The following is a 15,665-nucleotide window of genomic DNA, read 5'->3' on the forward strand; positions in this document are numbered from 1 at the left end:
CCATGTATGTTTGGACAGCTGCAAATTATTTAGGACCACTAGACCAGCTATAAATTAAGTACCCTATTGTAATTTTACAAAGTTCAGTTTGCAGGGATCGGACAGCTATACTTTTCAAGATTACCCTAACATATATTATTCTAAATGATAAATCTCATTGCTATACACTTTCCAGACCACTAAATAAACAAAAAAGAAGTCCCTAACAGAAGAATACGCATCTAAACAAGTTTGTTTGACATTTCATTCAAGATATGTTAAGATTAATTGAAAATTCATTCCAGACCAGTGTCACAGATTATAAATATAATTCAATTGGTGTTTGACATTCCAGGTTCCAGTTCTATGTGGAAAAGTACAGAAAGCTATATAATTCACCAAAAGTACAGATTACTTGCAGATGTGTATGACCAAAAGTACAGAGAGTTATATACTTATATTATTAGTAGCATATACCTTGAATTCAATGAACTAAGACGCACCGTCAATCTAAATGTATGACCACATCCTTGTCCTCCTTCTGCAAACAAGTTAAAATGGGAAACAATTTACACATGGTAGAATCATGAATCGAGGGGGCAAAAAATGTAAGAAATATTATAATATATATATATATAATAATACCTGTTGTTTAGATTTTTTCAGTCCATAGAGCTCACGCACCCAGTCAGCACCACAAAGCAACATTTCAACAGTTTCAGGTTTTAAACAAGACCTATGAGGTTCGATCACTCTACCTCCAGCACTGAAACTAGACTCTAACACAACAGTGCTTATAGGTATACTCAACACATCACATGCCATCTTCGATAAAATAGGAAATTTTGAAGAATTGCCTTTCCACCAAGCTAGAACATCAAATTTCGAAGTCGGGGCAATAATTTTCTCACTAAGATATTCTTCCAATTCTGACTTTGTTGGCTCCACAATTCCACCACTCTCCCTAATAAAACTTTCATAATCATTCATGCCTTGTGGTGTCTGAGTCTGACCTTGTTCATTCATGAAATTAGTATCGGAAGAAGATACTTGACTTGTTTCGTTCTTTTCCAAACTAATTTCCCTCTCTGCAAAGCAATATTCTTGATAAAGTTCAGTCAAAGAATTTGTTAAATAGGTCAGATTTTTTTCTGATTCTCCTGCCATTAGATAAAGGGTAGGAAAGCAAAAGGTTGGAAGCTTCATCTTAAACCGTGGATCCATAACAACACCGATTGACATTATTAGATTAGTTTCCCCCAATATTTATCAAACTTCAATTTCATCTCTCGTGCCATCTCTCGAATATGAAAATTCGAGTGAATTATCATCTTGTCTATTACTTGCTTAACCAATCTGATTTCTGACAAAAATAAGTTAGAGGTCAGATATTGAGTCCCGGAAACAACCTTCGTTACATCACAAAAAACCTCAAGAAAAGAACATACACCTTCCACTCTTTCCCAATCTTCTTGACCAGGCACATAATCCCTAAACCCCCCATCAGATGTGGCATACATTGTGAAAACTTCTTTAAACTGAAGTGCACATGACAACATATTATATGTGGAGTTCCAACGAGTCGAAACATCTAGAATCAGTTTTTTATATTTAATGCTTAAAGCCAAACTAATTTCAGCGAATTTAATTCTCCGACCCTCCGAGGCAGCCACATATTTAACCCCATCACGTACTTTCCCAACAATTTCATCTATCGGATCTAACCCATCCTTGACACATAAATTTAAAATATGTGCACAACAGCGAGCATGAAACAATTTACCATCAATTAATAATTTCTTTCTAAAACTAAAAGTTTGTTTCAAATTTCTTAAAGCAACATCGTTAGCCTTGGCATTATCCACGGTAATTGTACCAATTTTATCAACTATGCCCCACTCATTCAAGCACTTAAATAAAGCCTCTGAAATCACATATCCTGTATGTGGGGGAGGAACATTACAGAAGTTAAGAACTCTCATATTGAGGTTCCAATTGGAATCAATCCAATGACCAGTTACAACCATGTGTCCTAGTTTCTGATGAGATGAAGTCCACATATCAGTTGTAATATTTATCTTCCTAATAGATTTGAAAATTTCTTTTAACTTTCTTTTCTCAATTTCATAGGTACTGAAACAATCCTTCTTAACTGTTTGCCTACTTATCTTTTCCCAAAATTGTAATATCCGGGATATAACGTATAATTATTTTTACTATTAAATAATTAATATGTGTGTTCAGTATCTATTCTGTGAGTTAATTGTTAAGTGATATATGTACTTGAATATTCAAAAATAATATTAATTGAGTATTTTAATTTTTATATGTCCAAAATAAAATATAGATAATTGTCATATCTTCCTAATTATTTTTATGTTGATTTATAGATTTATAAGAATCATATGAAATTTTTAAAATCTTTTTCCGGGTAATTAAAATTTATTTTATAAAAACGGGAACCAACCGACGTCAACCGTTGTTACGTTTTCGGAACCCGAAACTCTTCCGAGAACTCCTTCCTAACCTAATTGTAATATTCCGAGCATTTTCCATGTTTCGACTTTTTCGATCCGGCGTACGGTTTGTCCTGCGCGGGTCCCGGCACAATATTTTCGATACAATATTCGTTTCGGTAAATTAATAAAACCCGTATTTTCGATAAACGGGAGCTTTTTATTAAACTATCCCAATTATCACTTCGTAGTACGTGTAACTGGGTGCTGAGACCAAGACCGCAGTACAAGCTGTACTGATTTGGATAATTATCCCGAAAACCGATACCGTTTGGATCAGTTTTTATAAATAAACGTACCATTTTATATCTGGAATGATCCAACGGGATACTAATTTTCCGTAATTATAAATAGCCTTTTACCGTATTTTATTTCGTATAAAAATCATTTGCAGACAGATAATTATATAATTTTACAGAGAAAAATCTTATATTCATAAACTGTTCTAAGAATCAAACAGCAAAACGAAGGCGTTACCGATCTCTGTTTTCAAAGCTTGAGTAACCAAAACGAAGGATTTGAGGTGTTCTATCAGATTCTGAGCTTTGTTTCACTGCAGAATCAAAGGTTTAATTTCTAAAAATTTATTTATTTTCGAATTTAATTTATTAAAAATATGAATTTTTGTTCGGATGATTGTTTGTATGATTTGATGATTGCATGTTGTAGAGCTTGTTTTCCTGATGATTTTCATATGTCATACGTCTGATTTGGAGTTCAATAACATGTTCAAATTTGAGTTTGATTTTCGAATTTTAAAATTAGGGTTTATAACCCGTATGAATGTTCTTAATTGAAATTTGGGGGTTTCTTATTCTGTGATAGATTGATGTTGTGTTATAGTGGGTTGTGTTCTCTGTGAAATTAGCAATCCAGTCGTATAAGTTTCATGAACCAACGAGGTCTGTAGAGAAGGGAGTTGTGTTTTGAATATTTTCGATGTTCGCCGGAAACCGGCGATGTTCTTGGCCAATTTCCGGCCAAAACATGAATGATTATAATGATTTGATTGCATGAATATGTTCCTGGTGAGGTGTAGTTGTGATCTGGACAGTTTGGTGGCCTGAGGTGGCCGGAATCGTGTTCTCCGGCCACACTCCGGCGAAGTCGACGGCGGGGTTGGTAAAATTGCAAACAGGCCCCTGTAGTTTTAAAAACGATGCAGTTAGGTCCCTGAAGTTTCCAGACTTTGCAAAAATAGGATTCCTGTTTTAAAAATGTTTAAAAATCATATTTCCCATTTATTTTTATTATAAAAATTCGTTTTTAATTTCTGAAAATTCTAAAAATTATTATTTTAATTCCGAAAATTATTTTTAATTCACAAATAAATCTGAATTAATTAGTTAATTAATTTCAGTTAATTTTTAATTGATTAATTAGTCAATTAATTCGAAAATTAATTGATTAATTGATTTAATTAATTATTCATTGATTTTTAATTAATTATTTAATTAGATTTAATTATTAAAAATGATTTAAAAATTCTGAAAAATAGTTTCGAGCTTTAAAATATTATTGTAAATTATTTTCAAGGCTCGATAATTATTCTAAAATTGTTTCAGAGCCAGAATTGGCCAACCGAACCCTGTTTATTAACCCGAAATTGATCCAACGACCCATTTTAATTCCGAAAAATGTTTTAAAAATTATTTTAAATACCCGAAAGCACATTTATGACCCGAGACTTCTTTATAAATGATATGTCATTGATTACTTGATGTATTAATTTGTTATACGTGACCTGTTGTTTGACTATCGGTCTATATATTCGGTGTTTACTTCGTTATTGCATAGATTTCAATCCGTTAATCGGATTTGGGTAAAACGAAGGGTAGATAGAAGTGTGTGTTGAATAGAACTCTATGAGTTGATGATTGATAGATGCTTATGATATGTGAGCAGAAAAGGCAAGACGTAGGAAAGGAAAACAGATAGTTGAAGAGTAAGACGGTTGTGATTGGAAGTCAGTGCAGAGTAGTAAGCTAATACCAGGCAAGTGTTCTGAACTTTCTCGAGATATTGTAATTCTTGATAGTCTTGTTGACATTGCAAGTGCTTTGAAGCACGGAAACCTAAACCCTGATTTCAGTTATTGTTCTTGAGCTATGAATCATATTCTTTCTAAGCCATTGATTATTGTAAACCCAAACTCGAACCTCAAGTATACGATACTATTCCATAAATACATGCAAACAAAATCCCAAACACTGAACTGAATTACTTGTACATTCAACCATTGTATCCTATGCTTTGAGAGCCCAAATCTTTGAAACCCTGAAATATTGATTCTTTTGTTATCCAATTCTTTCATTACCCAGCGTTCAAGCTTTTAAACTACTTTATTGATCCTTACAAAGATTGAAAACCTTTCATTGTTAAACACTCATTGTTGTTAATGATTTTGGTTATTGTTTATTATTGCATATTCTGTTATTATGTTAGAATTGGATTGTTTTTATAAAATTGTGGACCAGATTCGTGGTCAGACCATATAATGGTCAAGTTAGGCCAATGTGTGCCTTAGATCCAGTAGTTAGAGCAATGCTGTGTGCCTTGCTCGGGGTTAGTGCGTGACTGATTAGCAGCCTAACCTTGGTTTTTAAATTAAAAGTATAATATCCAATTCTAAATCATAATCCAATGTTCACTTGATATCATAATCATAGTCACCTGATGATCATTATTCTCAGTTTTGTCATTGTGACTTGCTGAGCTAGTTAGCTCATTTGTGCGATGTTGTTTATATTCTTTCCAGTTAAATAGGAACCAGTTGGTAGCGAGGATCCCCAGTCCAGCGCGAGAGCTAGAGGTTCAGGTTGAGGAAGCTGAGCTAGTAGGCTTCTTTTGGGATAATTTAAGTTTGTAAAAGTTTGTATTAATGTTTGATACTCAGTGTGAGTTTGAAATAGTTGGGATTTGAACGGTTTGTAATATATTAGTGTGTTTGGCTTGTGTGCATACTTTAACCTGTTGCGGTCCGTGGTGGTTGATAAGTAGGATCACTGCATATATTATTATTATCTTTATTATTGTTATAAGCAGGTTATAATTAAGGTGTGTGTGTGGACCCCAAACTTCTGACCCGGGTTTGGAGGGCGCCACAGGTTTGGTATCAGAGCTACAGGTTATAAGTCACTGACACAAGCCTAGGTTAACGGGAATGGGTAGAGGGTTAAGATTAGAAGTAAGGCATATGATGAGAGAACGTTGAGAGGTTGAGTGCTTCGGTATATCAGGTATTAGTATAGTTTGCGTTATGGAATGAGATTCTTATATTGCGATATGATTTCAGATAGCAGAGATGGCCGACTCTTTTATTCCCGTATCAGCTGATCACTCAGAGCCTTCAGTTGGAGTGCCGTTTTCGCATCCACGTCCTGTTGTTTCACTAGCATTGGCTATTCTACCTCCACCGGTGTTGCAGCCCGTACCACTGCAGGCTATTCCACCTCCAGGCATGAGGCCACCTGTTAGAGGACCCCCACATGCTGATTCCGGTTTTACTAGTCATTCAGTTACAGGAGTAACCTTTCAGTTCTCTTCTTATCATGTCCCATATCATCAGTTTGAGGCTTGCCTTATGGAGCAGCGATTCCTTCAGGGTCAGATTCAGGAGTTACTACATATCATGCATACCAGAGAGGTTGGGAGTGGTGAGAGGCGACTCAGAGAGAGGCTACAGGCATTTCGTAGGACAGCTGTAGTGAGGATTGCTGAGGCTAGACATGAGGACATCACCCCTGACTTCCTAGTGGAATGGGCTAAGTGGGTTCTAGAGGAGCTTGAGGAGATTGGAGGTCCAGACTTGCCATGAGTTAGAGACTCAGAGATGGAGATGCGGAGCAGTGTTGTATGGTTATATAGCATGTACAGTAGTGTGTAGTATGTATCAGTAGACTTTTGAGTTGTATTTATAGACTAGCTATGTTGACTAGTGAGTAGGTTGTTGTACCCTTTTTGCTTTTACTTTCGAAGCGTCTTTACGCTTGTACTACCCTAAAACTTTTGATCTATATATATATCAGTACCTTTTTCCTTTCCAGAACTGTCATTTATTTTATTGCACCTGTTTTACCTTATCTTATTTATTGTACCAGTTATACCCTGTGATGCCATGTACCCTGTTTTCCATAACTGTTTATATTCTGTAAAGAAGCATGCAATTTACTTAATTACCACTGTTTTCAAAAAGAGATATTCCTGTTTTACAAAACTTTTCTTTTATGCAAATATTTGATTCAAAAGCTAAATAAATTGATTGATTCTTTACAGAAAAATGCCTCCCAAAAGAAATACCCGCACCAACACCCGAAATGAAGAAACCAACAACAACAACAATCAAGATGATACAAACCCGAATGTGAACTCAGGACCTATGGACCCAGCAATAGCCCAGATTCTTCAAATTTTGGCCCAACAAACAGTTCACCTAGCACAACAACAACAAAGACAGACCAATCCCCAGGTAACTTTCAAAACTTTTCAGGCAATAAACCCACCAGAATTCAAGGGTTCCTTAGAGCCAATTGAAGCAAATGTTTGGTTAAAGGAAATAGAGAAGGCATTTGCCTTAGTGAAAGTAAAGGAAGAACAGAAGGTTGAGTTTGCAAGTTACTATCTGAAGAATGAAGCCACCTATTGGTGGGAGATGGTGAAGACATTGGAAGGTACGGATGTTATTACTTGGGAAAGGTTCAAGGAATTGTTTCTAGAAAAGTATTTCCCTCAGTTTGTTCAGGATCAAATGGAGCTGAAGTTTTTAGAGTTAAAGCAAGGGAATATGTCGGTAACAGATTATGAGGGGAAGTTTGAGGAATTGTCAAGGTATGTGCCGTCGTATGTTGATACTGATAGAAAGAAAACTAAGAGATTCCAGCAAGGCTTGAAGCCATGGATCAGAGGGAAGGTAGCTATTTTTGAATTGGATACCTATGCCGGGGTTGTACAGAAGGCTATGATCGCAGAGACAGAGAGTGAGATGTTCCAGAAAGATAAGGAAAACAAGAAAAGGAAAGTTGAGGGAAGTGAGGGTCAGTCACAAACAGGGAAGTTTCCAAATTTTAAGAAGGGCAAGTTTCAGCCAGGGAGAAATTTTAATTTCAGGAGACAAAATGCAGGAGACGGAGGCCAGGGCAATCGTCCAGCTAATGTGAATCAGCCGAATCAGTTGAGATTAACTTTTCCAGATTGTCAAGTTTGTGGAAAGAAGCATGGAGGAGTTTGTAACAAGTTGAATGTGGTATGTTTTAAATGCAACCAGAAAGGGCACTATTCAAGGGAGTGCCGAAATCAGCCAGCAAATAAGGATCAGCCTATCCGGAATCCAGCAGTGAAGGTTCCAGTCATTGGATTTACATGCTTTAAATGTGGGAAGCCAGGACATATGGCCAGGGATTGCAAGACACCAGCCCCAGTCAGTAATGCATTGAGGATTATGGGATCTACCCCAACAGTGAATGAGACTTCAAGGGCTAGAGTTTTTGACATGTCGGTGAAGGATGCGATCCAGGATACGGATGTCGTGGCAGGTACGCTTAATGTGAATTCTTTATGTGCCAAAGTGTTAATAGACTCGGGAGCAACTCGATCGTTTGTTTCACAAGATTTTGTTAGTAAATTAAACTGTCCAGTTGAGTGCTTAAATGAAATAATGACTGTGGAATTAGCAAATCAAGAACGTGTAACTGTAAACCAAGTTTATGGAAATTGTGAGATTGAGATTTCTGGTAGTAAGTTTTGTGTAGATTTGATACCATTTAAGTTAGGAGAATTTGATGTGATATTAGGGATGTATTGGTTATCTAAGCATGATGCTCAGATAGATTGTCGAAATAAGAAAGTAATGGTGAAAATGCCAGACGAAAGAATAATAACGTTCAAAGGTCAGAAATAAATAAAGAAATTCTTAACAATGATTCAATCCTAGAAGTTACTACGACAAGGATGTGAGCATTTCGTAGCATATGTAATCGACAGAAGTCAGGAGCCAGCAAAACTTGAAGATATTCCAGTAGTGAATGAATTTCCAGACGTATTTCCCGACGAGTTACCAGGACTTCCTCCAGATAGAGAAATTGAATTTGCGATCGACTTAGAACCTGGAACAGAACCGGTGTCCAAAGCCCCGTACAGAATGGCGCCTGTTGAGATGAAAGAGCTAGCAAGACAATTGCAAGAATTGTTAGAGAAAGGAGTAATTAGACCCAGCGTATCCCCGTGGGGAGCCCCGGTATTATTTTTCAAGAAGAAAGATGGAAGCATGAGACTGTGCATTGACTATAGGGAGCTCAACAAGCTGACAATCAAGAACAAGTATCCGTTACCCAGAATCAATGATCTGTTTGACCAATTGAAGGGAGCCAAGTACTTCTCCAAAATTGATTTAAGATCGGGATATCATCAACTAAAGATCAAGCCAGAAGATATACCAAAGACAGCTTTCAGAACAAGGTATGGGCATTATGAATTTCTAGTGATGTCTTTTGGATTGACCAATGCCCCAGCAGCGTTTATGGACCTGATGAACATAATTTTTAAGGAGTATTTGGATAAGTTTGTTATTGTGTTTATAGACAATATTTTAATCTATTCCAAGACGGAAGAGGATCATGCGGAACATGTGAGAACGGCTTTGGAGATTTTAAGGAAAAAGAAGTTATATGCTAAACTGTCGAAGTGTGAGTTTGGCTACAGGAAGTTCAGTTCTTAGGACACATAGTCAGTAACGAAGGGATCAAAGTGGACCCGGCAAAGATCAAAGCAATTACGAATTGGGAGAGACCGAGAACACCCACTAAGGTAAGAAGTTTCCTAGGATTGGCGGGATATTATCGTCGATTTGTTCAGAAATTTCTCAAGGATTGCCACATCATTAACAAAGCTTACACGAAAGAATGAAAAGTTTATATGGAACGACAAGTGCAAAGAAAGTTTTCAGGAGTTGAAGCGAAGATTAATCACGACACCTGTTTTGTCACTTCCAGACGATCAAGGGAATTTCGTAATTTATAGCGATACTTCTCATAAAGGATTAGGATGTGTTCTTATGCAGCACGATAAGGTAATTGCTTATGCGTCAAGGCAATTGAAACCACACGAACAGAAATATCCTACTCATGACTTGGAGCTAGCAGCTATAGTTTTTGCTTTGAAGATTTGGAGACATTATTTGTATGGAGAAAAGTGTGAGATTTTCACGGATCACAAAAGTTTGAAATATATATTTACCCAGAAGGAACTTAATATGAGGCAAAGGAGATGGTTAGAATTGATCAAGGATTATGATTGCTCGATTAATTATCATCCCGGTAAGGCGAACGTTGTAGCAGATGCGTTAAGTCGGAAGGAAAGGTTAAATTTGTTAACTGTACCTGAAGAAATATATAAAGAATTTCAGAAATTAGAATTGGAGGTTAGAATTTGCAAGCCTGAGGAAGCAAAAGTGTACAGTATGATTTTCCAACCGGAGTTATTGGAGAAAATAAAGAAATGCCAGAAAGAGGTAATGGATCAAGATATAAATAGTTTGGTAGGTGAGGAATTATGCACGCAACAAGATGATCAAGGTATTCTTAGGTTTTCTTCAAGAGTTTGGATTCCACCAGTGACGGAGTTAAAGAATGAAATTTTACAAGAGGCACATAGTTCAAGATATTCCATCCATCCAGGGAGTACCAAAATGTACAGAGATTTAAAGAAGAATTATTGGTGGCCAAATATGAAGAGGGAAATTACGGAATGGGTTAGCAAATGTTATACCTGTCAGAGAGTTAAAACAGAGCATCAGAGACCAAGCGGATTGCTACAGCCATTGGAGATTCCAGAATGGAAGTGGGAACATATTACTATGGATTTCATAGTTGGATTACCAAGGACAAGGACTAATCATGATGCCATTTGGGTTATAGTGGATAGACTTACCAAGTCAGCTCATTTTCTGCCTATAAATGAAAGATTTTCGCTCGACAAGTTAGTCCATATGTACCTAAAAGAAATTGTAGTTCGTCATGGAGTTCCAGTGTCTATCGTATCTGATCGAGATCCATGGTTTAATTCAAGATTTTGGAAGAGTTTTCAAGAATGTTTGAGAACAAAATTGAATATGAGTACGGCCTATCACCCGCAGACGGACGGCCAAAGTGAAAGAACAATCCAGACAATCGAGGACATGCTACGTGTTTGTGCTATTGATTTCAAAGGAAGTTGGGACGAGCATTTATCCTGGTAGAATTTGCTTATAACAACAGTTATCACGCCAGCATTGGGATGCCACCTTATGAAGCCCTTTATGGACGCAAATGTAGATCTCCATTATATTGGAACGAAGTAGGAGAACACAAAATACTCGGACCTGAATTGGTGCAACAGACAAAGGAAGTTGTTGAAATTATCCAGAAGAGATTAATAGCCGCACAAAATCGTCAGAGGAGATATGCAGACCAGTCAAGGAAAGACATGGAATTTGAAGAAGGGAGCTTGGTATTATTGAAAGTATCACCGTGGAAAGGACTAACGAGGTTTGGGAAGAAAGGGAAGCTAACCCCAAGATATGTCGGACCTTTTGAGATCCTAAAGAGCGTTGGCAAAGTCGCTTACGAATTGGCGTTACCTCCGCACATGGGACACATTCACAATGTTTTTCATGTATCGATGCTCAAGAAATATAATCCAGACTCCAGGCATGTAATAGAATATGAGCCAATAGAGCTTCAGGCAGATTTATCATATATAGAGAATCCAATAGAGATTTTAGAGGAAAGAGAGAAAGTATTGAGGAATAAAGTGATAAAGTTAGTAAGAGTATTGTGGAGAAACCCAAAGGTTGAAGAGTCAACCTGGGAGTTAGAAAGTGATATGAGAGAAAAGTATCCTCATTTGTTTTCTTAGGAGATTCTGAGGACAGAATCCTTTTAAGGGGGGAAGGATGTAATATCCGGGATATAACGTGTAATTATTTTTACTATTAAATAATTAATATGTGTGTTCAGTATCTATTATGTGAGTTAATTGTTAAGTGATATATGTACTTGAATATTCAAAAATAATATTAATTGAGTATTTTAATTTTTATATGTCCAAAATAAACTATAGATAATTGTCATATCTTCCTAATTATTTTTATGTTGATTTATAGATTTATAAGAATCATATGAAATTTTTAAAATCTTTTTCCAGGTAATTAAAATTTATTTTATAAAAACGGGAACCAACCGACATCAACCGTTGTTATGTTTTTGGAACCCGAAACTCTTCCGAGAACTCCTTCCTAACCTAATTGTAATATTCCGAGCATTTTCCATGTTTCGACTTTTTCGATCCGGCGTACGGTTTGTCCTGCGCGGGTCCCGGCACAATATTTTCGATACAATATTCGTTTCGGTAAATTAATAAAACCCGTATTTTCGATAAACGGGAGCTTTTTATTAAACTATCCCAATTATCACTTCGTAGTACGTGTAACTGGGTGCTGAGACCAAGACCGCAGTACAAGCTGTACTGATTTGGATAATTATCCCGAAAACCGATACCGTTTGGATCAGTTTTTATAAATAAACGTACCATTTTATATCTGGAATGATCCAACGGGATACTAATTTTCCGTAATTATAAATAGCCTTTTACCGTATTTTATTTCATATAAAAATCATTTGCAGACAGATAATTATATAATTTTACAGAGAAAAATCTTATATTCATAAACTGTTCTAAGAATCAAACAGCAAAACGAAGGCGTTACCGATCTCTGTTTTCAAAGCTTGAGTAACCAAAACGAAGGATTTGAGGTGTTCTATCAGATTCTGAGCTTTGTTTCACTGCAGAATCAAAGGTTTAATTTCTAAAAATTTATTTATTTTCGAATTTAATTTATTAAAAATATGAATTTTTGTTCGGATGATTGTTTGTATGATTTGATGATTGCATGTTGTAGAGCTTGTTTTCCTGATGATTTTCATATATCATACGTCTGATTTGGAGTTCAATAACATGTTCAAATTTGAGTTTGATTTTCGAATTTTAAAATTAGGGTTTATAACCCGTATGAATGTTCTTAATTGAAATTTGGGGGTTTCTTATTCTGTGATAGATTGATGTTGTGTTATAGTGGGTTGTGTTCTCTGTGAAATTAGCAATCCAGTCGTATAAGTTTCATGAACCAACGAGGTCTGTAGAGAAGGGAGTTGTGTTTTGAATATTTTCGATGTTCGCCGGAAACTGGCGATGTTCTTGGCCAATTTCCGGCCAAAACATGAATGATTATAATGATTTGATTGCATGAATATGTTCCTGGTGAGGTGTAGTTGTGATCTGGACAGTTTGGTGGCCTGAGGTGGCCGGAATCGTGTTCTCCGGCCACACTCCGGCGAAGTCGACGGCGGGGTTGGTAAAATTGCAAACAGGCCCCTGTAGTTTTAAAAACGATGCAGTTAGGTCCCTGAAGTTTCCAGACTTTGCAAAAATAGGATTCCTGTTTTAAAAATGTTTAAAAATCATATTTCCCATTTATTTTTATTATAAAAATTCGTTTTTAATTTCTGAAAATTCTAAAAATTATTATTTTAATTCCGAAAATTATTTTTAATTCACAAATAAATCTGAATTAATTAGTTAATTAATTTCAGTTAATTTTTAATTGATTAATTAGTCAATTAATTCGAAAATTAATTGATTAATTGATTTAATTAATTATTCATTGATTTTTAATTAATTATTTAATTAGATTTAATTATTAAAAATGATTTAAAAATTCTGAAAAATAGTTTCGAGCTTTAAAATATTATTCTAAATTATTTTCAAGGCTCGATAATTATTCTAAAATTGTTTCGGAGCCAGAATTGGCCAACCGAACCCTGTTTATTAACCCGAAATTGATCCAACGACCCGTTTTAATTCCGAAAAATATTTTAAAAATTATTTTAAATATCCGAAAGCACATTTATGACCCGAGACTTCTTTATAAATGATATGTCATTGATTACATTGTTAGGAATATATGTGCATTAGTTTGATGATATGTTTAACAAAACACTTAAGTAGAAATCTAGTGTTTGTAGCCTCAACGGATAAGACCACTTTGGCTATCCGTTGATGGTGTAGCTTTACTTAGAAATAAATCTAGTGTTGTAGCACATTTCAGTCTCTGAATTTGAGATATAATTCTTAAATGTTGAGGGAAATTATAAGTCATGTTGACTACTAAAGGATATGCAGATAGGAAGGCCAATTATAAATATTTCATGCCTTGTAATTTTGTATAAATGAAATGGTGTCAACGGATAACTTAAAGACCTTCAACGGATGAGAAACAAAGGTTCAACGGATGTCTCTAAAGCTTCAACGGATAACATCCTTCAACGGATGAGTGCATCAACGGATAGAGCTTCAACTGCTAACACATCAACGGATAAAGCCATCAACGGATGAAGGCTTCAACGGATGTTCTGTTAAATAGCAGTTGACAAGTGGTAGTTGTACCTACAAATAGAGGCACATGGGTTGACAGAGACAACTGAGATGTCGTAGCCTATTTCAGGAACATCAGAAAAAGCAGCCGTTCTACTCTAGTATAAAGAGGCAATAGTCAACAATGCACTGGAGTAAAATGGAGAAGAAACAAGTGGAGAACTTATTTTATTATTGTACTTTTTATCTTTGTCTTCACTTGTAAACTTGGTGTTATATAAACCAAGTAGCAGCTAGTAATTAGAAAAGAATTTTTCCAGAGCTGTTTAGAAAAATCTTGAGAAAAATTATCTAGTTTGTACTAGGATGCAGCTGTGATCAACTTCTTGAATCACAGATTTTCTGAAATACCATCTCTGGTGGAATAACAAATCCACCAGAAAAGTTTTTAAGGTCTGTTGTGTTCTGTACTTTTGTGCTTGAATATATATCTGTCTGTATTAGCTTAAAGCAATTCGCACACTTATTTATCTTAAACACAAAGCCTTTGAAACTGCTCAAAACTTGAAAAAGTTTTGAGATTTACATTCAACCCCCCTTCTGTAAATCTCATTGTTAGTTCACTAGGAATAACAATTGGTATCAGAGCAGGCTCTTGACACACAAAGAGTTTAAAGTTCTTGGAAACTAACAAAGATGAGTAAGAAGGATATTGGAGTAAAAATCCCAGTTCTTGACAAAGACAGTTATCACCATTGGAAGGTGAAAATGCACCTTCATCTACTCTCCCAAGATGAAGGTTATGTAAACTGCATTGAGAATGGTCCTCACATTCCCCATAAAGTAGCCACAGTTGCTACAGCCACAATTGTTGTTGGTCAATCCATTCCAAAACCTAGAGCAGAATGGACAATGGAAGACACAGAAGAAGTCCACAAGGATAAGAAGGCTATGAACATTTTGTTTAATGGTCTTGACAAGGATATGTTTGATAATGTGATAAATTGCACAACTGCCAAAGAGGTTTGGGACACAGTTCAACTACTGTGTGAAGGTACAGAACAAGTAAAAGAAAACAAAATGCAGCTTCTCATTCAACAGTATGAGTATTTTTATTTTGAAGAAAAGGAATCTTTAAATGACACATTCAATAGATTCCAAAAGCTGTTGAATGGACTGAAGCTGTATGGTAGAGTGTACCAGGTGAAGGATTCAAATCTTAAACTTTTAAGATCCTTGCCAAAGGAATGGAAACCCATGACTGTCTCCTTGAGAAACTCTCAATATTATAAGGACTTCACTCTTAAAAGATTATATGGAATCTTGAAGACTTATGAACTAGAGCTGGAACAGGATGAGGTATTGGAGAAGGGAAGAAAGAAAGGAGGTTCAGTTGCCTTGGTAGCTGAAAATGAGAAAGAATGCAGACAAGAAACTGTGAGATCAACATTAAACTCCAAAGATGGCACAAGCAAATCAGAATCAAGCAAGGGTAAGGAGCAAGTTGCTGAGAATGAAGACAACTCCAGCCAAGATGACTCTGATGGTATTGATGAGCATCTTGCATTTCTGTCCAGAAGATTTGCAAAGATGAAATTTAAGAAAAACACTAGAGCCACTAAACCTCATAAGAACATGGTGGACAAATCCAAGTTCAAGTGTTTCAATTGTGGTATAAGTGGACACTTTGCAAGTGAGTGCAGAAAGCCAACTTCTGAAAAGAAGAAATTTGACCAAGTAGATTACAAAAAGAAATATTTTGATCTG

General features: G+C 35.9%; 1 protein-coding gene across 1 annotated transcript; it reads right to left on the reverse strand.

Annotated features, from left to right (window-relative positions):
• Positions 1 to 484: 484 nt before the first annotated feature.
• On the reverse strand, positions 485 to 2,006 carry LOC141674279 (zinc finger BED domain-containing protein RICESLEEPER 2-like). Its single transcript, XM_074481001.1, has 3 exons — positions 1,430 to 2,006; positions 625 to 1,067; positions 485 to 520 (listed from the first exon to the last, which is right to left on the reverse strand). Exons 1-3 carry the CDS (start codon positions 2,004 to 2,006, stop codon positions 485 to 487), a joined length of 1,056 nt encoding a protein of 351 aa, XP_074337102.1.
• Between the last annotated feature and the right edge of the window lie 13,659 nt (positions 2,007 to 15,665).

The sequence above is a fragment of the Apium graveolens genome, chromosome 7 (genome assembly GCF_009905375.1).
Source record: "Apium graveolens cultivar Ventura chromosome 7, ASM990537v1, whole genome shotgun sequence".
NCBI classification, from domain to species: domain Eukaryota; kingdom Viridiplantae; phylum Streptophyta; class Magnoliopsida; order Apiales; family Apiaceae; genus Apium; species Apium graveolens.

Coding starts and splice junctions, on each gene's coding strand:
- LOC141674279 (XM_074481001.1), bottom strand. CDS start 2,006: ATGGTTGTAACTGGTCATTGGATTGATTCCAATTGGAACCTCAATATG. Junction 1,068..1,429: donor AGATTGGGAAAGAGTGGAAG/GTGTATGTTCTT, acceptor ATTGCTTTGCAG/AGAGGGAAATTAGTTTGGAA. Junction 521..624: donor TGAAAAAATCTAAACAACAG/GTATTATTATAT, acceptor ACTTGTTTGCAG/AAGGAGGACAAGGATGTGGT.